A 24,115-nucleotide genomic window follows, 5' to 3' on the forward strand; every position below is an offset into this window, starting at 1 on the left:
TCGCTTTTGTACTAGCACACTCAATGATTACGTTAGACCAAAGAGAATTTGAAATAGAGGGATATTGTCAAAGTGAATTATGTAATAGTCAGTAGGTACATGTACTGACATCTTTCGACACAAATGATTAACACTTTTAGAACGCCATTTGATTTTGATCCTTATTTTTTCACATCAAATGTGTTAAATTTGTAAAATGTCAAAAAGTATCGGCATCTACTAACTCGACAGTAGGCCAAAGGTATAGCGCCATCGCTCGAAAAGATGGTACCTTTGGCCTATATTCAACTAGATTGCGATATTTTTTTACATTTTATAAATTTAACACATATCAGTGAAAAAATAAGGATCAAAGTCAAATGGCGTTCTAAAAGTGTTCATCATTTGTGTTGAAAGATGGCAGTAAATGTACTGACTACATAATTTACTTTGACAATATTCCTCTAGTCTAAATTCTCTTTGGTTAGACCGAAGCTCTCATTTCACCTAACTTACAACATACATTACAATATTTTCATATTAATTCAGACACTGCTTTAATTGATTGTATTTATTCGAAAACTGAATAAAGTATATGAAATATAACAGTAATAGGTTGTTGGTAGGGATGTACTTACAGACATTAGGTAAGAGGCTTGGAGGATAACACCAAACGGAGTAGCCATTAACAGGCGTTCCCCTCTGTCGAAAATAGGCGGCCAACGGTCATACACATTGTATGGACTGACGTTTATCTGACATGGCTATTTGCCTATTTGTACGTTACCTATACATTTGACGTGCCCCTCCCCCGCAAAAATCGGTAGACTGTTTTGTACAGAAAATTACAGACAAGGCGTCTCCGAACGGTTATAATCCTCCAAGGTAGGAGGTTAGGTACTGTTTTATTTTCTTCGTGTTAATAATTAAATACTTTTCACTACACTCTCGTTTATTACAATGTTTATTATAATACCTTCCCTTTTACATGGTGACCCTGCCTTACGCGTAATGTTATACGTACTAGCAAATACATTTAAAAAAGCTGATGACATTCGGAAATTACATAAGAGTTGATTTTATTAACTAAAAATACAAAGTAGCATCTTACTGTAAAGCCCTGTCTCCATATCGCGCGGCAAACTATCGAACATTGGCTCGCGAGGCAGCCGCGCGCAATGGATACCGGGTTGGCTCGCGAGCCAGCACGATCAGATCGAGTCAGTTCGAGCCTATGTTCGATAGTTTGCCGCGCGATATGGGGACAGGGCTTTACACTCAAAAATATGAGGCATAGACAAATGAATCATAAGATGAACAATATCATGCACTGTCTGCGATATGTTGCATTATTTGGGGTTTGTGTATTACTATTCCTTTAACTATGCCAGAGGTAAACGGTACGGTTGGTAATTCGGCTCTAAATTAAAACTTGATACTTATTTCTAAGATGGAGATGATGAAGGGATGTACTCGTGTTGCTACTTACAGCAATAAACTATGATATGAAAAATAACATTAAAATACTGAGTTTTAAATATATGATACAAATCGTATGATGAGCACACCTTAAGCGCGTCATTGTCATTATTTATTGAAGATTTCTTGCTTTAACCCATTTCCATGTATAGTACTTGTATCCAGGCATAGTATTAAATTTTTCTCACCTGGTACATTGATTTGTTAAGTTTATTGTAATTTTTCATTAGTCCCCTTAAAATTAAAACCACTTTCTTCAGCTAACAATGACAATCGCCGTATATTTTGTACCCAGGTACCTCCTTGTACCCAAAGAAATAAGTTGTACCTACCTATGAGAATACGGGATAAAACGGATTTAAAAAAAAGTATTACATTCAGAGAGACTACATACTGACATCGCAAAATCGCATATCTGCCGAAATACATAATATTTTTCAAATTCACACTAAATAAATGGCCTAAGCTAATAGTTTGGGATTGACAGTTCAATACACTTGTTTGTCCTCATCCTCCTCTGATATTTTGATAGAGCCCGGCTGCTCCGGATTGACCTCTCTGATCAAAGGGCCATGTTTCCAGCCGGCCGGGTAGCCGTACTTCCTCACGTCGTCCCACCACTGCTGCTCGCCGTCCAGCCAGATGCAGTACACCACGTTAGTGCCAACCAGCACGGCGAAACATACCCAAAATGCCACACGCCATTGGCTGACAGTAGACTGCAAAAAAACATTTAAAATAATAACTGTAACGGTGACATCGACTAACAAATTTTAACATATTATGAGTCAGTGTAGAAGTTTATCACCTGCCTAATATGTTTACAATTACATTATATCACGTTGGTGATATTACTATCTGATGGTTAGCGGTTACCGTAATCTATGGATGCTTGCAGCTTGGGGTGTCATAAATTATGGGCGTTGACGACATTTTGAACAACAATTAAGTACTTTTTGATATACGAATAAGTATGTCTTAGCGAAAACCTTGGCGGAGTACATTCTACAGCGGGAGTGACTGCGGTATATTTATCAGCATATTCAGCCTATAAACATCCCACTATTTTATAGCACATGACTTCTCCGGTGAGGATCATGATCTGCTTAGGAAAAAGGATGGAAAGGAATCACAAATAATGACATGAATTATTTTTATTTTTATCCTTAAATAGAGCCATATTTGAAGAGCGGAGGAGGGTAGGCCTTGATAATAAACGAGATGCTCTAAAGCCACCTTCACCTATCACTACGTTGACGGAGTCCTGACATGCCCTCGGTGTGGACGAGCACTGCAGACGAAGATTGGGTATAGCTCAGTTCCCGCTCCTAGGCATAATGCATAATATAATGCAGTGGCTGTGGCTGAAATCGGCCGGGAAGAAGAGAGAGAGAGAGAGAGACTTACATCAGGCGTCAATAAGCCGATAAGGAACGGAGTAATCATTCCCGTAAACGTAGAAGTAGTGTTTACGAGCGACGTTAGGGAGCCTGCAAAGTTCGGCGCTAAGTCTAAAGCGTTCACCTAAAAAGAAAACATTTGAAGTAAGTAGGTATGTAGAGAACAACACTTTACTTTGCATATTCACAATATTTAAAGGGTTGTTTATTAGTTAACTTCAAATGACAGGTCATTTTAAAACAATACTAACACAAAACCTAAAAAGAACAACTAAAACTAAATACTAAATATAAAATATCTCTCCAAAGGTACCCGCTTCTGGAATGTAACCTAGAATGCTGGCGGCATTGCCCCTTAAAAAATAATTAAAAGTAAGATAGAAATATTGATTCTGAAAACGTGATCAAGAACTTAAAAAATACGATAGACAAGTAGTAAAATCATATCAAATTTTGTATCAATATAATCTCTAATGCAAACGGAAATAGATCAAAATATTTAATAAAATAATGTGATTTGTTCTCAAAGTTGCAGTTAGAAAAAAACGGGTTAGTCTATCTAGGAAAGAAACTGTAATGATAAAGTAACATTACCTTCAAATAGCAATCAAATAAATATAAAGTCGTAAAGATTATTTTTTATTACGTCAGTTCTGTTGTACCTTCATTCCGGCATAGAACCCTCCCATCAAACCCATAGAAAGAATGAAGTAGAACATCGCAGCATTTCGATCACATCCTGCGTACGAAGCAAGAATGATGCATATCGCAGGACCGGTGGCAGCTGTAAAAAATATTTACATTTATAAACAAAGGTACTTTTGAGAAAAATCGCTTTTAATAATTAAAATAAGAATTTAAATTTTCGTCGAAATTCTAACCTACTACGAAAAATATAGGCATGCTTAATATTAACAAATTAATTACCAATTGTTGTGTGAATGCTTCTTCCCGTTTTGATAGTGTGCCATCCTTTTCTAACGCACAGGTCGCAAGCAATGCCAAATATGAAGGAACAGATCCACATGGCAACATACGGCAGAGCAGTCAGCCAGCCAGTCTGTGTGATGTCGAATTTGAGCACATCCACGGAATATTTTGGCAGGTCTGAGACCATAGTGTAGTAGCCCCAATCATGACCGACCTGCAAGGATGTAAGATATATCTTAACTCTATTGGAAACCACGAGATCCTCTTTGTATAATGATTGATGGTAAACAAAGGGTGGTAACAAAATCAGAGCAAGAACAAAAGCTATTCAAAATATTCAAACTTGATCCAATGCACGTTTGAGTGGCTAAATAGCAAATAAAAAGTTAATTTTGAGGACGAGATACTTACTAATATTTTTTTTTAATAATTTAACGGAGTAACAGAAATCCCATTTTGGAAATTTGTTTTAGTACAAATCGTACCTATTCGCTTTTGAGTGCCTATAGTTTATTATTCAATCAATCAATCAATCAAACAAAGCATTTATTTTCAGTCTACTAAGGCCCATAGATACATACCTTACAAACTAACATATATATACAATAATAAAAAACTTAAATACTAAATAAATCATTTTCGTGACGCAGTTTTCTGTTGCGGCGTCACTTGCTCTGGCACTTGCTATTGTAACGTAGTATAAGTTTAACAAATATGTAATTAGTCAAAACAGCTAAATAGTTTTCACCAAGGCACTTTGCGAAAACTAGTTCCCATAAATCTCAGTTAAAACTAGTTTTCATCGAGGTCTTACGAAAAAAATATTTTAACTAGTGGAAAACGGAAGTGAGATACGGAAAAATATTATTAACGCGTCAAAACACGTTTTCACTTAAAACGGGTTTTTACGTTAACATAATATACATGCTTAATACAATCCCATTCCCTTATGGTGTAACCATTACTGCTCTTTCATTCTTGTCATCTAATTATTGGATCAACATAAAATAATGCATTTTTGATAGCACAATTTCATATTTCGTGATGTAATAAAGTGCAGGCTACCCCAAATATCTAATTTCGAATACAATGTTTTAGAAAGAGGCTGATTCTCTGAGGTAAATCGAAACTAAACGAGCAAAGCTGCAGGGCGTCGGCGAGTAATCTAATAAACTTCCATGTAAGATGTTCGAGGCAAAGGTACCCATAAACATTTTATGACAATCACGTTTTACATCCACTTATATTTTTAGTATTATGTTCTGCATCTCATGTAGCATCTGCTCAACAATACGGTGTTAAATAATGTATTCTGTGTATGTACCATTTCTTCTAAATTTATAATACGTAGGTAGGGTAAGACCTCCAGTGAATGAACACTTAAGCAATTGTCCAATTTAGAAAAATCATTTCTCAGCAATTATTAATCATTTGAATAATTATTTGCTATTTAATCAATCCTCATTTAATAAGCAAGAATGTAATTTCTGCGATTTTTTATTATTGACGTAGTTTTTGAGTTATAGAAGAATTTATCAAAACATACCTCAAAACCTAATGAATTAACATAAAAACTAATGAATGAACACCCCAATACCCAGTGAATGAACATTATTTTAATGTATTTAATCAGCACTAAAAATACATTTTTAAACGAAAAAAGCGTTTCCAGCTTGCTGTTTTCAGTAGATAAAGCGAAAGCGTTTATGACAATCAATCTTTTTTACCCGTCTATATTGATTTCAAATAGATTAGAATGTAATCAAATGAATATTATTTGCCAATAAGACAGGAATATGTTAAATAATGAATAAGAAAATCAAAATCAATCTTTGAAACTAGAAACAAAGTGCAAATTTTGAAGAAAAAGGGTCTGGCTCAGCAAATAATGCTTCAAATAATAAACATTGATCGTAGTTACATTGTTCATACATAGAATTAGTAGAAATCTAATAAATGAACAAGCCAAATTGTTATAGTCTACTGTATTGTTCATACATAGGCATGAAAAATCTAGTAAATTGACTATAGAAAATTGGTTTGTTTCAATACTGGCTGAAAGAATCAGAATCGTTTTCTATGCAGAATCACGAAAAACAAGCTTAATACCATTACGTTTACATTTAATTTGGAAAAACAATTAATTTTGACGAATCCACTAAATGAACACACCGTTCATTTACTGGTTTGAGAACATTTGATAAGCCAGTAATGGAACTATAAAAAATAAAGACGTAATCGCAGAATAAGCCAACAGAATGTAAATTTATAGAAGGTTTAACTCTTGATCTAACCAAATAACAAAACTTTGTAAAGCTAAACATTAAATAAGCACTTTGTTATATTCTTAATAAATGCATGCACGATATTATAATCATAACAACTATATTTTTCAAGTCAAGTGTCAATCGAATAACATCAACGGTGGCTAGGGTAATATGCATACGAGGTCGTTAAGCGGGAGGTTGGGCTATGACACGCCTCCGCCGTGATTCCGTGGAATCCCTGGAGCCGGGAGCAGCTGGTCCAGGTGTCGGATCCAGACACGTCCGTCGTCAATTACAATTTCGTAATGTAGGTTCCCGAGCCGGCGTCTCACTATACCGAACTGCCACTTCTTATCAGATACAGAGTAGCTTCGCGCCTGGACTCTACTGCCTAAGGCGAATTGCTTTATTGTAGTCGGAGTCGGAGCTGGTCGGAGAGGGGACCTTGGAGGCGCACGGATCTTCGCCGTCAGTCTTGTTCTTACTTCTCTCCCGAACATGCGCATGTAGGGAGTATCTCCAGAGCTGCCTGGCGTACCTCGAAGTATCCTCTTAACTTTTAGGATCTTCTGTGTTATCACGCCACTCTCCCCCTCTAATTTGTGCAGTGTTTTTTTGATTGTTTGTACAAACCGTTCCGCTTGACCGTTGGTCGCTGGGTGGTACGGGGCAATGGTCTTATGTACAATGCCATTATTGCTTAAGAAGTTCTGAAATTATTGTGATGTGAACTGTCTACCATTGTCAGAGACCAAGGTGTAGGGTAATCCGAAAGTATCAAATAATTCGTCTAGTTTTTGAATGCAAAATGAGCTCGTGGTTGTTTTCGTTGGAATGATTTCGGCCCATTTAGAGAATGCATCTACTACAATTAGCAGCTGATAACCAGATATAGGGCCCGCGAAGTCTATGTGTATTCTTTGCCATGGGCCTGCAGGGTCTTCCCAGTGATGAATCGGTGCTTTTGGTGGAGCGTTCTGTTCTAGACGACATGTTCGACACGAGTTGACTTTGTCGTCAATATCTTTATCAATATTTTTCCAATATACGAAGCTTCGTGCAAGGAGTTTCATTTTCAAAATTCCAATGTGACCGGTATGTAGTTCCTCTAATATCTGTTGCCGCAATCTATGCGGAATCATTACTCGTGTACCTTTTAGAATGCAATCATTTTGTAATGTCAGTTCGTTATCTTTATATCCAGATTCTCTGAGTGACGCACCTGACTGAAGTATTTGTAGTAAGTTTTGTAATTCAGGGTCTTCTTTGGTTTCTCTGGCGATTGTTTCCGGTGAAATATTTATTGCGTGTATGTGCTTCAATTGGAATACGCAGTGTTGGTCAATCTTGTTGTCATTTATTTTCTCTATCGGGAAGCGAGAGAGGTAGTCTGCATTTGCATTTTTCGTTGAAGTTCTATATTCAATGTTGTAGTCGAATCCGGAGAGGAAGTGCGCATAATGGAATAGTCTCATCGTGCTTAAGGTAGGTAATGTCTGGTGCGGGTGAAAAATAGATGTAAGCGGCTTGTGATCGGTGATAAGGGTGAATTTCCGGCCATAACAGTAGTGAAAGAATTTCTTTAATCCCCAGAAGATGGCTGTCGCTTCCTTGTCAATTTGACTATATTTCTTTTCACTGGTTGTAAGGGATCTAGATGCGAATGCTATGGGACGTTCTGAACCGTCAGGTAATCTGTGACTCAGAACGGCACCAAGGCCCAAGGGTGAGGCATCTGTAGCCAGAATGAGAGCTTTATTTTGATCGAAGTGTATTAATATCCGCTCACTCAGTATTTCTTCCTTAATAGTATTAAAACTTTCTTCACATTTTGTTGTCCAAAGATATTTCGCACCTTTCTTCAATAATTCGTTCAGAGGGTTAGTAATGGATGATAGATTCGGTATAAATTTATTGTAGTAGTTTGCCATGCCTAAAAAGGTTCTTAATTCGTTTACGTTAGTTGGGCGTTGTGCATTTGCAATTGCCTTGACCTTGTCCTGGTTCTTATGTAATCCGTCTTTGTCTATGGTATGCCCTAAGTAATTGATGCTACGTTTGAAGAAGTCACATTTTTCTTTATTGACTCGAAGGTTACTCTCTTTGAGTTTTTGTAAAACTTGTCTAAGTCTGGTGAGGAGCTGTTCTTCAGTCGAGCCTTGAATTATTATATCGTCGAAAAAGCACTTGACGCCTTCGATGCCCATTAACAGCTGGTCCATAAATTTCTGCCAAAGACTAGGGGCTACTTTTACTCCAAACATGAGCCTGTTTACCTTGAAGGTGCCTTTGTGTGTGCTTAGGGTCTGTAGTAGGGCACTTTCTTCATCCATGACCATGTTTAAGTATGCTTGTGTGATATCCAAGGTGCAGAAAAGTTGTCCTTCGTTCATTTCGGCAAGGATGTCTTCAATTATGGGGATAGGGTATTGTTCATCTTTTATTACTTTATTTAAGGTGATTTTGTAATCTGCGCAAAGTCTAATGTTGCCATTGGGCTTCACTATCGGTACGACTGGTGTACCCCATTCGGAGTGATCGATTTTTGTAATGATTCCTTGTTTCTCTAGTCTATCAATTTCTTCATCTACTTTTGCACGTAACGCATACGGTATTCTGCGTGGTTTGATAAATATTAATTTCGCATCTTCTCTCAGTGTCAGATGACCTGGGACGTTTGGAATTTCGCCCAGGTTTGAATTGAAGACGGTAGAGTCATATTCTTTAAGTAATTTCTCTAGTTTCGGTTCCTTCGAACATGTTTCAACGCTTCTCATGTCAGCAAAATCTACTTTGAATTCTTTCATCCAGCTCCTACCCAAAACCGGTTCAACATCCATGTCAATTATGTACAGTTTTCCATAGAATGTTTGATGTTTGTAAGCGCATTTGACGTAAGCTACGCCGATCGGTTTGAAGGATTGTTTCGTATAGGTTCTAAATGTCGTAGTAGTATTTAATATCTTGTTATTAATTCTTAATTTTTTGTAGTCTTTGAGTGAAATTGCGGACAGTGCAGCTCCAGTGTCATATTCCATGTCAACCTTCTTGCCTTCAATGTCAACAGTAATGATGAATTTGTCTGAATATTCACTTTTAATTAGGTGGATGTCTCCCACGCTTTCGGTGCTGACACTGCTTGTCGAGTGGTTCAGGAGGTTCGTTTGATTGCGTTCATGTCGCTGCAAACAAACTCGAGCTATGTGCCCTTCCTTTTGACACTTACGGCATGTACTTTTTATAGCGCCACACTCATTTGCTTTGTGATCGTCTCTTCCGCAACGGTAGCATTTACCTTTAAGATCTCTAATCGTAATAGCCTTGTTTCGCGGTGGGTGTAGTGGTTGGTTGTGCGCTTGCGAAATTTTGTTGATGTTGTCAGTTGACATTTTTTGAATGGATGTCGACATGGTTAAGTTTTCGCTTTTTCCAGTTTCCATTAATGCCGCAGTATGTATTAATTTGGAGAATGTCATGGTTTCGTTTTCTTGCAATATTTTTGTACGGATGTCTTCATCCTTCAGGCCGCGTATCAATTGTAGTGATAGGAACGAATCAATTGTAGGCTTTTTGCAGTGTAAGCACTTGAACTCGCAGTTGAGTGACAGCTTCTTCAATTCTGAAGCGTAAATGGGGACTGACTCATCGGCTTGTTGTAGACGCGTAATGAAGGTATGTTGGGATGCCCAGATGCTTGGTTTCGGGTCGATGAACTTGTCTAATATATCTGCGATTTCTTCAAATGTTTTATCAAGAGGGTCATCTGGAGAGCATAGGTCGTGGACTCTTTCATGTAAATCCGGGGGTAGTGTTGATAGTAACATGTATACTTTAGTTTTTGGGTTAGTTATATTATTCAGCAGCAAATATACAGTAAGTCTTTTTATAAAGTTCTTGAACGTTTCTTTTTCATGAAAAGGCGTAAAATTGAGCCTCGGTGTTTGTTGTGGTCGTAAGTCTGTACTCGTACCTTCCAAGCTCCGCGTATGTTGTGAAACGGAGACGTACGTTGAAGATGCATCGGTGATTGGTGTAGGGCGTAAGCCGTGCAGTTTCAATTTCAGTTGTAAAATGTTTTCTTCGGTTGTATGTCGTTGCTCTATCTCCGATTCTAAATTTTCTGATTGCGATTCTATGTCACTTTGAATTGTATCGAATTTCTTCTCGTAATTTTCTAAGCTTGTCAGTCTCTGACTTACTTCGAAATCTGTAGTAGGTTGATTTTGTAGTAATTGTTGTTGTAGTTTCGTTAGTTGGCCGCGTATCGAAGCCCGTAGACGGATAAGGCGTTCGATTTCTTCCGCCATCGTCGCCAATTTGTTATATTCTTAATAAATGCATGCACGATATTATAATCATAACAACTATATTTTTCAAGTCAAGTGTCAATCGAATAACATCAACGGTTGCTAGGGTAATATGCATACGAGGTCGTTAAGCGGGAGGTTGGGCTATGACACACTTCATATGTTGCTCCAAACTTACACTGTTCTTACTTGGGATCTATTTTTTTCATACAAAACCTCAAAACCAGTAACACGTAAACTTCAAACGCCAGTCATATTCCAACTAGTCGAAAATAAATTTATCACGTGTTGCAATTGTATAGGAAAAAGAGTTGGTAATAAGAAAAAAAATACGACAAGTGGTAGAAATGGCAATATTTCTTATTTTAGAAAAAAAACGTGATTTTGTTCATTCACTGGGGGGTGTTCATTCACTGGAGGGTTACCCTACTTACTGTTCATTTTTAACTACATAAGTGTAGGGGAAAGAGGTATGTAACCAGAAAGTGGGTAAAACTAGTCCTGATAGTTCTCTATAAATAGAGAACTACCAAACAATTAAACCTAATATTAATTAATTTAAGAATGTTAAAACATTAAATATATAACTATAGCTGACTCGACGAGGAAGTCATTGACTAGCAAGCACAGATGGAGGACTTTCAGTAAGGGTGCTAAGGGCGTACCATGTTGTCCGTCATCTAACGGGTGTGTCGCAGAAATTGAAAAATAACGGGGTTCGATCTAATTTTTTATGGGAACACCCAAATATTCCGAAATATGTTTTTCCGACTTTCATAACCTCGATTTTCATAATCACGATTTTTTATACGTCCGAAATATCGAAATCACGACTTTGAAAACCACGAAAGAAGCAAATCACGACTGCGCTATTTCCGAATACTTAAAATCCGATTGTCATATGAACGAAAGCTTAAAGTTCCGATTTTTTAAAAATCCGATTTTTTTTGCCGAATTTGTCTATTCTGAAAAATCATTGACCGATCGGTAATAAAATAATTCGGAATTCAGAAATTCGATCTTTTGTAAACTCGGAATAATGAAATTCGTGATTTTCAAAAGGGAAGTAATTAAATGGTCAGCCGTTTTTAAAATTGATCAGCAAACAAAAAATGCATTTAAATCATTTGGACATACTAGAAAAGTAGGTTAGGTTAGGTGAGAACTGCTACCTTTACAGAAACCAACTGCTACTAGAAAAGTGGGTTAGGATAAAACCGCAACCTTCACAGAAGCCAACTGCTACTAGAAAAGTGGTTTATGTTAGAACTGCGACCTTTACGGAAACCAACTGCTACTAGAAAAGTGGACTAAGTTAGTTTAGAACTGCGACCTTCACAGAAACCAACTCCTACTAGAAAAATGGGTTAGGTTAGGTTAGAACTGCGACCTTCACAGAAACCAACTGCTACCAGAAAAGTGGGTTAGGTTAGGTTAGAACTGCGTCCTTTACAGAAACCAACTGCTACTAGAAAAGTGGGTTAGGTTAGGTTAGAACTGCGACCTTCACAGAAGACAACTGCTACTAGAAAAGTAAGTTAGGTTAGAACTGCGACCTTTACAGAAACCAACTGCTACTAGAAAAGTGGGTTAGGTTAGAACTGCGATCTTTACAGAAACCAACTTCTACTAGAAAAGTGGGTTAGGTGAGGTTAGAACTGCGACCTTCACAGAAACCAACTGCTACTAGAAAAGTGGGTTAGGTTAGGTTAGAACTGCGACCTTTACAGAAACCAACTGCTACTAGAAAAGTGGGTTAGGTTAGGTTAGAACTGCGACCTTTACAGAAGCCAACTGCTACTAGAAAAGTGGCTTAAGTTAGAACTACGACCTTCACAGAAACCAACTGCTACCAGAAAAGTGGGTTAGGTTAGGTTAGAACTGCGACCTTTACAGAAACCAACTCCTACTAGAAAAATGGGTTAGACTAGGTTAGAACTGTGACCTTCACAGAAGCCAACTGCTACTAGAAAAGTAGGTTAGGTTAGGTGAGAACTGCAACCTTTACAGAAACCAACTGCTACTAGAAAAGTGGGTTAGGTTAGAACTGCGACCTTCACAGAAACCAACTGCTACTAGAAAAGTGGGTTAGGTTAGAACTGCGACCTTCACAGAAACCAACTGCTACTAGAAAAGTGGGTTAGGTTAGGTTAGAACTGCGACCTTTACAGAAACCAACTGCTACTAGAAAAGTAGGTGTATGTTAGGTTAGAAGTGCGACCCTTCCTCCCCTAGAAACTTACTGCTTACAGAAAAGTAGGTATAGGTTAGGTTAGAACTGCGACCCCTACAGTAAATAACTGTTTTAAAAAAAGTAGGTTTAGGTTACGTTAGAACTGAGCCTCTACCATCAGTTTTAACATTGACATAACGCTCACGTCTACGTAATTTACTTTCTGTACAACTCGCTTCCACTATTACTCGCATATGCGAGTACGAGCGAGATGCATAGAAAGTAAGTTACGTAAACGTGAGCGTTATGTCAATGTCAAAACTGGTGGTAGCCGTACTGCTACCCCCCGTAGAAACGTAGGTACCTTTATTTATTAACAACAAATTCGGAATATCGTTATTCGGAGTTTAAAAAATAGGAATCACGTCAAATCGGAATTCAAAATTTCGAAATTATGACAATTCGGAATTCGTGATATAAAAAATGGTAAATGTTAAATTCGGTGTTTCTCCCTATCGGAATTGTTATATTCGGAATTATGTGGTTCGGAATTTAAAAAATCGTCGGTTTTACTATTCGGAAATATAAAACTTCGTGATTTTCATCGTTCGGTATAATTACCGCTCGCTATTCGGTATAATTATAGTTCGTAATCGACAATCGGAATTTTGATGGGTCGAGCCTCGGTCGAGCATTTAAAAATCGGAATAATAAAATTCGATATTTTAAAATTCGGCATAAAATATTTCGGAATTATGTAGTGTACCCATTTTTTATGTATAATGTATTGTGTGTAATATTTTTAAAAGAAAAATATCATACTTACCTTTCATTGGATGTTTGTAATTTATTTAATAATGCTCACTTACCGCGGCAAATACTAGTGCCCAGACTGGTGGTGATCTCAATATGGCTTTCCACGGGACAGGGTCTTTAGTCATGCTGTCAGACTTAATGATCTTCGAGTTCAAGTAGTCCAATTCCTTCTTGGTTATAAAAGGATGAATATTGGGCGAACTATAGCAGAAAATACTCTAAAGAAAATGAAAGAAATTACTAGTTAACTAAAAAAGAAATTTAAATACAATTTGATCGGTAATATCGTTATAATAACTAATATTTCATATAAAAAGATTAAATTAGCCTTAGCGCCACCCCACACTAGCGTCTCCAGAGCGTCAACGTCTAGTAAATTTTATGGCTGCTGCTCGACGCAACGTTGACACAACTGCAAGCGATGTCATTTTCCATAGCTCCGACGAGTAGCTAGATCAGTGCCCCAAACGCGTTAGTTCCGCGTAGCATTATTCCCGATCGCATTTTTCCCGACTCGCGTTAGTTCCGCGTAGCATTATTTCCGGTCGCATTTTTCCCCACTAGAGTTTGTTTTTCAAAAAACATTTAGTTCACAACTTAGCTAGAGGGAGCCCCGCTTCGCGGGGCTCCTATTTCTGGACGGTTTGACCTTCGGGCATCTGAAGCTACCTAACGAACCTAACATACCTAACCTATTAATTTAGTGTGACGTCCATGAAAACATTACACTTTGGGGAAAATGCGGCGGGGCTCCGTCTAAAAATGCGACCGGGAATAATGCTACGCGGAACTAACGCGAGTGGGGAAAAATGCGACCGGGAATAATGCTACGCGGAACTAACGCGTTTGGGGCACTGATCTAGCTACTCACTCCGACTAGACGCCGACGCTCAAAAGACGCTAGTGTGTGGTGGCCCTTAAACTTAATATGAACAGAGTTTGACTTACCCAGAGAACAAACCAAATCAAACCAAATCCACCATAAAAGTAGAAGACATAGGCCCAGTCTCTGCCTCCGGATAGTAACAAGCCAGACATGAGCGAGCCGAAGATGTTTCCGATCTGGCCGCCTCCGAATACAAGTGCGCATTGGAGGGAACGCTCGTGCGGTGGAACCCAGTTTGAAAGCATTAGCATGAGCGCCGGCATAGTGGGACCCTATTAAAACGACACAATTGCAAATATATACGGATAAGTAGTTATAGGCAAAGTTCGCCTTTGTACATTATTATATATATTGTTTCATTGTAATTTAACCTGTCTTATGTCGGTACTTACAATAAAGTGTTTACATACATACATACATTTCTCGGGGTAGCCTCATTCCCTAGAGAACGCGTCCCCAGGTGGCGGATAGGGGGATGCTCACTGAGCTAGTCACGCTAGCTCAGGGGATAGGAGGGAAATTAAATACCTCCCACGGACCACAAGGCCGGAGATGGAAACTTCGATATCAAACCCCATCTGCGAGCTTCTTGGACATATTCGAAGTAGAGGTCACAGGTGTGCTGGGCATCCAGGTTGGGATGTTCAGTAGGGATGGCGGCGGAAGAACCTAAGGGTCAACGGCGGCTCCCAAGTCCTCCAAGAGGGTGGAGCCTTGGCGTCAGGTGGTAACCGGCCGTAAAACACAAACCAAAAACACACTTCTCCTAATTATGAAAGTCAAAAGAAAGAATAAGGGTATAAATGCTAGGGCGTACCCCGCAAGCGACGTGAAGATTGTGAATGCGAATAATACTAGGGCGTACCCCCAAAGCGACGATTTCATTGACAAGAATAACAAAAATTCGCAGTCGACACAAAAACTTCGGATAGCGACGTGGAACTTGGGCTCCCTAACTGGACGTAGTCAAGAACTGGCAGAAACACTGAAACGTCGGAAAATAAACGTGTGCTGCATTCAGGAGACGCGTTGGAAGGGATCGAAGTCCAGGGACCTAGGCTTAGGGTACCAGCTGGTCTATTATGGAACGGATAATAAACACAACGGAGTCGGCATCGTACTCGATCATCACCTAAAAGACAGAATTGTAAACATAGACAGGATTACAGACCGCCTCATCGCTGTTAAGTTAGCACTAGATCATCAGCCAATTATGAACATCATTTGTGCATATGCGCCCCAAGTGGGTTGTAAAGACCGGGAGAAAGAGGCATTCTGGGATGACCTAGATGACATGTTGCTAACAATACCATCAGAGGAGACAAAATTTGTCATGGGGGATCTGAACGGCCACGTAGGAAGTTCCACCTTAACGTATAGACTGGCCCATGGAGGTTTTGGATATGGGCGTCCTAACAAGGAAGGAGAACACATTCTTGGTTTTGCCTCAAGACATAACATGTTCATAGTCAACACGAGCTTCCAAAAGAAACCGGATCACTTGATAACCTACAGCAGTGGCGGGAAAAAGACACAAATAGACTTTATCATAGCTGACAGCAAATTAAAGAAGAGCTTCAAGGACTGCAAAGTAATCCCAGGAGAATCTCTGACCTCTCAGCATAGGATCCTAGTGGGAGTCTACTCATTGCCTAAGCCTATTAAGGGAACAAGAGACAAAACACCCAGAATCAAATGGAGAGAACTTACTGGCTTTAAAGGAAACGCACTCATAGAAGATCTGAGTAACTACTTGACAAAGGATATGAGTAATACATACAACAATACTGAACAAATGTGGTCAAGCTTTGAAAATTTCTGCCAGAGTCAGGCACGTAGCCGACTAGGAGTTGCTAAAAGAGGTTTGAGCATAGGAAAAGATCCATCCTGGTGGAACCAAGAAGTCAAGACAAGTATTGTGGACAAAAAGAACTCGTTTAAAAAGTGGCAGGAAACACAGTGTGAAGGTGACCTTAATAAGTATAAGGAGGCAAAAATAAAAGCAAAGAAAATGGTGGCGCAGGCAAGAGCTAACACAAGAGAAAAGTTGTACACCAAACTGGAGAAAGCAGATTCAGATACAGAAATTTTCAAAATTGCTAAATCGAGGCACAAATCAACGCAAGATATTAAAAGGAATAAGTTTATTAGAAACAATGACAAAACGTTACTAACATCTAATAAAGACATAACAATAAGATGGTATGAATACTACAAGGATTTAATGAATCAAGAGTTTCCGAGCCAAACGATACATCCCCTCCCGCCAACCCAAGGACCTATACAGGAGATTGGTATCAATGAAGTTAAAGTGAATGTAAGAAAGATGAAGAAGAATAAAGCTACTGGTCCAGACGAGATCCCGGCAGAAATATGGAAGATACTCGGGCCTATAGGACTGGAATGGCTTACTAGACTCTTCAATCTCATCCTTAAAACCAAAATGATACCAAACTCATGGCGTCATAGTCACTTAATTCCCTTCTATAAAAACAAGGGAGACGTAACGGATTGTGGAAATTACAGGGGCATCAAATTGACGTCTCATACACTCAAGATCTGGGAACGCATTTTAAACAACCGTATTCAATCGCTTACGTCAATATCTACGAACCAGTTTGGATTTACACCCTCAAAATCCACCACCGACGCCATACAAGCTGTCCGAATAATAACCGACAAGTACCGCTTAAACAAAGAAGATCTACATTTTATATTTATCGATCTGGAAAAAGCTTTCGACCGGGTACCGCGTAGAATTGTATGGCAGGCGCTTAGGGCACAACACCTGCCTGAAATTTACATACAACTTATACAGGACATGTATCACAATTCATTCACGAGAGTGAAAAGCCCAGCAGGCCTCAGCGAAGCGTTCGAGGTAGGAGTAGGGGTTCACCAAGGTTCGGCAATTAGTCCGCTACTCTTCAACTTGGTCATGGATCTTATAACCAAAGAAATCCAAGCCCCATTGCCGATGAATCTCCTGTACGCGGACGACATAGTACTCATGGCTAACACAGCAAGCGAAATGCAGGATACTCTACATCTCTGGGTTAACGCCCTAGAACAAGCGGGTCTCAAAGTCAGTCGAACCAAAACCGAACACTTGCATTGCAGGTTCACTGGCAGAAACCAACAACCAACTATCTGCTACCCCGACATGAAACCGGTGCCAAAAGTTACACATTTCAAGTACTTGGGGTCGGTTATCTCAGAAGATGGAAATATAGAGGAAGATGTAGCGCACCGAGTAAATGTTGGCTGGCAAAAGTGGCGCTCGCTGTCTGGAGGACTGTGTGACACTCGCATGCCCGTTCGAACTAAAGGAAAGGTCTACAAAATGGCTGTTAGACCAGCGCTCCTATATGGATCGGAGTGCTGGCCTGTCAAAGAAACCAACGTGCAAAAACTTCATACAGCCGAAATGAAGATGCTAAGGTGGTCCGGAGGGGTTACACGGCTCGATAAAGTCAGAAACGAGTACATTCGTGGCAGCTTCAAGGTAGCCCCTATACCTGAAAAACTGACGGAATACCGACTCAGATGGTACGGGCACGTGATGCGAAGGGGCGAAGAGTACGTTGCCAAGAAGGCTCTGAACCTGCCGGAGAAAGAGAGAGGCCAGGGACGCCCGCCGACTACATGGTGGACCAGCATGACCCAATTAATTAAGAAAAACGATTTACCCGACCCGACAACCCTCGACAGAATCTCGTGGCGCAAAGTAATTAGGAGAGCCGACCCCACTTAAAGTGGGATGGAGCAAGGAAGAAGAAGAAGACATACATACATACATACATATATATGCTTTTGGGGAGATTGCGCTTACTCGACGAATACAAGTAGGTAATAAAATGAGATATTTTTCAATATGAGATTTCTTAAAGTATTTTTAATCTTGAGTAGGTATTTTACATATAATATAAGTACCTACAATTTAAAAAATAATTTCTCATTAGAGATTGTTATTACTTCACCCATTCCCTGAATGATACGAAGAATGAATAGCCACGTCGCACCTCCCGCTCTGGTCACCCAGGGAGTCAGAAACGTGAACAGCGCCGTACTCAGTAGGCCCAAGCCCAGGGTCCACTTGCTGCCATACCGCTCAGCCAAATATCCCCCCAGAAACTGAGTCATAGCATAACCGTAATAAAAGGCGCTAAGAATTAAACCTTGTGTTGATTCATCCCATTTAAATATGGCAAACTATGAAAAAATATAAAAGTTCGTTTTAGGTTTTTTATAGGTAATATAAGTAATAACAAAAATCATAAAATTAGAACTTAAAACTTAATTTACGAATCTGCATTAGTAACTGTTATAAAACAGCCATTGTAAATGTTAAAAAGTTAAAACTGCTATTTGTATCGAGACCTTTCTATATGCACTAGAAGAAAAGTTCAAAATATAGGTAATTAATGTCAATGTGGCTAATTCCGCTATAGGGGCTACTTAGCGTTTTTCTCGAACAACGAATAACATTGATAATTTCGTCGACAAAGCAGCGATTACTTTTTGTTGCAGCAATCAAAATCAAATGTTTTTTTTCCTACGATTGAAAATCAAAGAAATACACGCTCTTATAGTCCCTATGACGGAATTAGCCACATTGACCTTACTAAAATACTTACTGGGTTTTCGATTTCCGTGACATTGGTGCTGACTATTTCATTTGGACATGCTTCTTCAACAGAAGTATTGCTATTTAAATCTACTTCAATATTGAATTCTTTCGTTTTGTTTACCATCTGAGTGATAGCTATGTTGAGGCATACCCTCATTGTAAAAGCATTACACACTCCCATAAGCCCCATTATGCTTAACACAAAACGTTGTGGAATAAAACAACCTGAAAAAACCGGCCAAGTGCGAGTCAGACTCACGCACGAAGGGTTCCGTACCATTACGCAAAAAACGGCATAAAAATCACGTTTGTTGAATTATCAACTCAACAACATCAAATTACCCAATAGGGAAGAGGTTCAAAAATTATGCAATACATACATTGTCAACTCTAGATTTTAAAACTACACAGGTAGTTTCAGTTACATGCATACAAATCATAACATGTAAAGGAGAGTCGTACTGCATAAAGATTGAAAATCCCTGCAATAGTTTAAACTACCCCGATGGCGGGCACCTTCAATTTTATTTTAATGGAGCAGTTGTGACTCCTACAAAATAGGTGCGGATTTTCGTTACATTTTTAATCGAGTTTATTCTGCACCGTTTGCCGAGTCGGTCTCCGTTCGTCCATTTCCCAGTTTGTCAACTTCCCGGTTCGTCGTTCACCCCATGACCAACCTAAGGGTGGTCATGACCACCTCATGACCAAGCCATGAGCAATAGGGTGGAGCGTCGTTGTATGGAAAAAAAATAAAAATTTGATTATCAATGTGGAACCGGTACCAAAAGTTGCGGTTTGTCATGTAGATTATAGTAATTATATCAAGTTTCAAAATTAACACTACTTTTAGCCCTCTACTCAGCCGCTAAAGAAATTAATAAAGGTAAATTTTCATCAATTATTAATTGTAGTTTATGTGACTGCTACATAATGAAAGGCATTAAAATACGAGTGTGGGTTTATGAAACGAATGAAATGAGTTCATAATAGTATCACACGAGTGTTTTAATGCCTAATTATGTACAGTTACATACACTGCTTTATCTACACACATATTATAAACTTTCTATGATATATTCACTAACCTCATATTACAGCCGACATTGGGGCACTTTCCTCTCTGGCGGAACTCGCGGATATGAGATGGCGTCTCCGAAATATCTTTATCGTACATTTTACACGAAACTTTTGTTATAGTTACTTTAAAAACAACAAAACAAATTATTTTTTACTTACAAACTAATTAAAAGATAAACTGTACGTCACATGGCGGCAAATGAAAACTTTTTTCACGCATGTCACGCATCCGTAGTTTTTTTTTAATTCAAAGACAAACTAGAGTCGGGGTCGATTACCATATCGTCCGATACCAACTTACAAGCGAGATTTGTCAATATTGTATGCAATTGTCATTTGATTTCGAATAAAACGTCATCTCGACTGATATTAGAATAGGGGTCAAATCAAATTGCTTTTTTTTTCAGAGATGTTCGAAATTTGAATGTCATTACCAAATCGATTTTGATATAGTAATGAAGCTATTACCACATTTTCACAGATAAGAAATTTGCTGTAACAAAACAGTTTATCGTAATGTGGGCCATTATTTACGGATTTTGAAGGTATCATAGAGAGTTTATGATATGTGTGTAGATAAAATATACTACTTCACTAATATGTGTACATTTTATTGAAATTATATAATACTTAATAAGCGTATAATATACCAAAAAATTTTTGCATTTTTTAAATATTTATGAAATAATATAATTTCCATTTTTCATATTAAACAGCAATTTCATGCAAAACAAGGAAAATGCTACAGTGTAAAAAAATTATATGAGTTGTTTTTTTTAGACAGTCTTGTGTCAAAGTAACGATGTTATTGATTACGAAAAGTATCATTTTACTGCAAAAAAAGGGTTACTTATATGTTTTAATAAGCGTCAAATTTCGCCCTTCGGCGTCGCTTACGCCCTTTTTGGGTCATGTTCACACGTATGTTAGGCATATATGTATATACTTATATTAGTATCATTTTTATTATCTTATCATGTTCAAAATAGGTTTCACTATTCTGTTATGGGTTGCAAACTCCAATTTGTGCACAATATCCGGGTTAAAGGGCATTTTCCATAAAATCCCTATTTACGTGCTTTTACCGTGTCATAAAAATATACGTTATAAACAAAAATAAGTATAGGAATCGAGTATATCTGTAAGAAAAATATGTTATTTAATGAATAAAACTTGTTATAAAAAAAGTAAGCATAAATAGGCATGTTGACATGAATAGCGAATATATAACATGTTATGTTTTTACCATAGCAGGGAATATTAGAATGCTGAAAATCATATTTTTCGAGTGTAAATATGCGTAATAAATTAATTAAAAATAATCAAAAGTATTTAAAATAATGACCAGTATCACGTGACTGTAAACGCCAATCGGAGCGCGTGGCGTCATGGCATGAAAAACACCACAGACAAGTCGTCAAACCTGACCGTAATCCATACGACACCACCAAAGAGTTTGGATGTTCAAAAACTGTATGTATTTTTTATTTCGACAGTAGACATTTATTATGTACAAAAAATATTATTACATGATATAAAGTATATATTTATTTGTTACTAAATAAATAAAATGTTATATAATACGATATTTCACCAAATTCTTTTTAATAATTTGGGTGAATGGAACTATCATTGCCACGTTGGCTGTCGGAAACAAAAAAAATAAAATTTAAAAAGTTATATCTGCGCCCGCTATATTTACATTCAAAATTTTAGTTCATTTAGTTGTATCATAATAATTCATGTTAAATTGTAACTGTAAGTGTTTTTATGTGAAATCAGTTATTGTGATTCATTTTTGAAATGTTTTTATCATCGCTGAACGTAATATGAATACATAATTATAGTGCGCAATTAACAATATCATTCAAGTCCAAATTCGTAACTGCAACGTAAGTATCATGTAACAAATATGTGTTTTATACTCTAGGGTCTTGATTGTTGTTCTTTTACACAGAGGCACTACATAAGACATGTAAAACTTGTTATTCATTATTTTAGCTTATATATTTACGTAATACTTATCTTTTAGAAAGAGAAATAAATTAAATACTACAGCTTTTGATCTACGCTAGGACTGACATTTTGGCAGCAGTTTGATTATTTATCTGTTTGTGACGTCACGTGACAGCTTGGAGCGTTTAGGCTCAAACTTTAAACACTAAACTAATTAAGCTCTATTTAGTGTTTAAAATTAATTAATAAAAAAAAATAATATTTTTTTTTTGTAATAATTACGTGTCTATCTGTAAAATGAATACAGTTCTAAAAAATTGTCAACATGCCTATTAAATTTATTAAAAATATACATATATTGCTATATATAATCGAATAGTAGAGGGCTAAAATTATATACCAATATTTTTTTATTTTTTTTCCCTTAAATAATAAAAAAATAGACAACCTTTTAGAGGGGTTCCATTGCTACATTCAAGAATTGTGGATTTCGCATCACCCTAATGAGCAACCCATGGTCTCTACGCTATATGTTAAAAACTTCATTGAAAACTTACACGATTGCAGTATTCTCGTGAGAGCGTTCGTCTTCAATTCGGTACGAGTCTGTAACTTTTCAGTTAGCAAACTATTAAGCACCTGAGCCTGGTTTATGTCTTCTTTCTCCATCTTAATATTACATATATATGAATATACTACACTTCTGTAAAGGTTAATAAACTCTTAGTATATGGAATGTAATTCAAACGCGGCAGTTGCGTTGTTGCGTTGCGTTTATTAAATTACCTGTATAATATTCAAATCAAAGTCTAGACAATACAATCCATTATCAACCTGTAAACTACTGGCACTCTCCGTGTAAACAAACTTTCTTATGTGAGTTTATATAGGCACTGCTGTATTTACACGTTGGATTATGTCAGGTACACTACACGTACACGTGATATGGTAAATATTCATTGAATTTCAGAGATGCGTGAGGCTGTGAGCGCATGTAATCTAGGTATCATCACTACACCTTATAATACAAAATCCCCCGCCGCGTTTGTCTGTGTGTTTGTATGTTCGCGATAAACTCAAAAACTACTGAAAGGTCTTTCACCTATCAATAGAGTGATTCTTGAGGAAGGTTTAGGTGTATAATTTGTTAACCCGTGCGAAACCCGGGGCGGGTTGCTAGTCCTCAATAAGTCCATATAAACGTCGGTGCGAATAAAAAAATCGCCATGTATTTTTTAGCTACTTTTCAGGAGACAAAAATAACTGTTTATTTTCCTGTTTGTAATGTATTTGTTGCACTTGTATTTTTTTTCTGGCAAATAAATGGTTTTTACGTGATACTTATGAAGAAAATAAACAGTCTTTTTCGTAAATTTTAACAATATTAATAATTTTTACCAGAAATTTGCTACATAACGACTTAAATTTGGTTCACTTAAAATCGTCATGTGTAAAGTTTACACATAGCGATTTGTTGCCAAAGTAACGTAGTACGAGAAATGATACATAGCGGATTTTAGGGTCAATAAATCGCCATGTGCAACATTATCGCCATCACCCTCGACGGAAAACAAGGCATTTAATTTAGTTAAGTGCTAAAAAAGTCACATAGCTATTTTTTTTATACAAATCTTTTTAGTTATTTTCAAAACTAATAAAGATATAAAAAAAATATTTATATAGGTCGACGGGAAATTGAAAAAGGAACTAAAATATGTCAAAATCAAAAAATCGTAAAAAAAACACATAGCGATTTTTTTATTCGCACCGACGATAAGACTGTCACAAATCAGGCAGACTATGATAACTTGATATGTAAAAATAGTCTCATGTGACCATCGACCAATACGGATAAGTGTGGCTGCCGGATAAGTATGATGGCTGGCCGTCACTTTGATTCCTGTTTACACATTTGATTAGATTTTGTTGCGAGTTAATGTATGAATACATTTGATACTTGCGTTTAGTCGTAAATGTATTCTAGGAACTCGCACTAAACACTAATCAATATGTAAACAGGCCCCGGTACATAAAGGCCAGCACTAAACACTTATCCCGCTGCCACAGTTACATACACGTAGGTACTGCCTTATATTAGAAAATATACTTATTTGGGCTATTACGGAACCACAATAAACATTTTGGTTACGTTTCTGATAAGCATGTCATTTTGTTTAAAAATACAAAAAAGGAATATACTTTTCATTTTAGA

At 37.6% G+C, this 24,115-nt stretch overlaps 1 protein-coding gene across 1 annotated transcript; it reads right to left on the reverse strand.

The window, feature by feature from the left end:
* Nucleotides 1-1,652: 1,652 nt before the first annotated feature.
* On the reverse strand, nt 1,653-22,576 carry LOC134791458 (putative inorganic phosphate cotransporter). Its single transcript, XM_063762486.1, has 9 exons — nt 22,461-22,576; nt 18,875-19,092; nt 18,213-18,449; nt 14,300-14,509; nt 13,405-13,569; nt 3,786-4,002; nt 3,521-3,642; nt 2,866-2,982; nt 1,653-2,177 (listed from the first exon to the last, which is right to left on the reverse strand). Exons 1-9 carry the CDS (start codon nt 22,570-22,572, stop codon nt 1,947-1,949), a joined length of 1,629 nt encoding a protein of 542 aa, XP_063618556.1. The 5' UTR covers nt 22,573-22,576; the 3' UTR covers nt 1,653-1,946.
* Between the last annotated feature and the right edge of the window lie 1,539 nt (nt 22,577-24,115).

The sequence above is a fragment of the Cydia splendana genome, chromosome 6 (genome assembly GCF_910591565.1).
Source record: "Cydia splendana chromosome 6, ilCydSple1.2, whole genome shotgun sequence".
NCBI lineage: Eukaryota > Metazoa > Arthropoda > Insecta > Lepidoptera > Tortricidae > Cydia > Cydia splendana.

Bases quoted from the DNA above. Each gene is read 5' to 3' on its own strand.
- LOC134791458 (XM_063762486.1), bottom strand. From the start codon at position 22,572: ATGGAGAAAGAAGACATAAACCAGGCTCAGGTGCTTAATAGTTTGCTA. The intron at 18,450-18,874 runs GTAAGTATTTTA...ATTTTTTCATAG, and splicing joins TCACGGAAATCGAAAACCCA to TTTGCCATATTTAAATGGGA. The intron at 4,003-13,404 runs GTAAGTGAGCAT...ACATCCTTGCAG, and splicing joins GGGCACTAGTATTTGCCGCG to GTCGGTCATGATTGGGGCTA.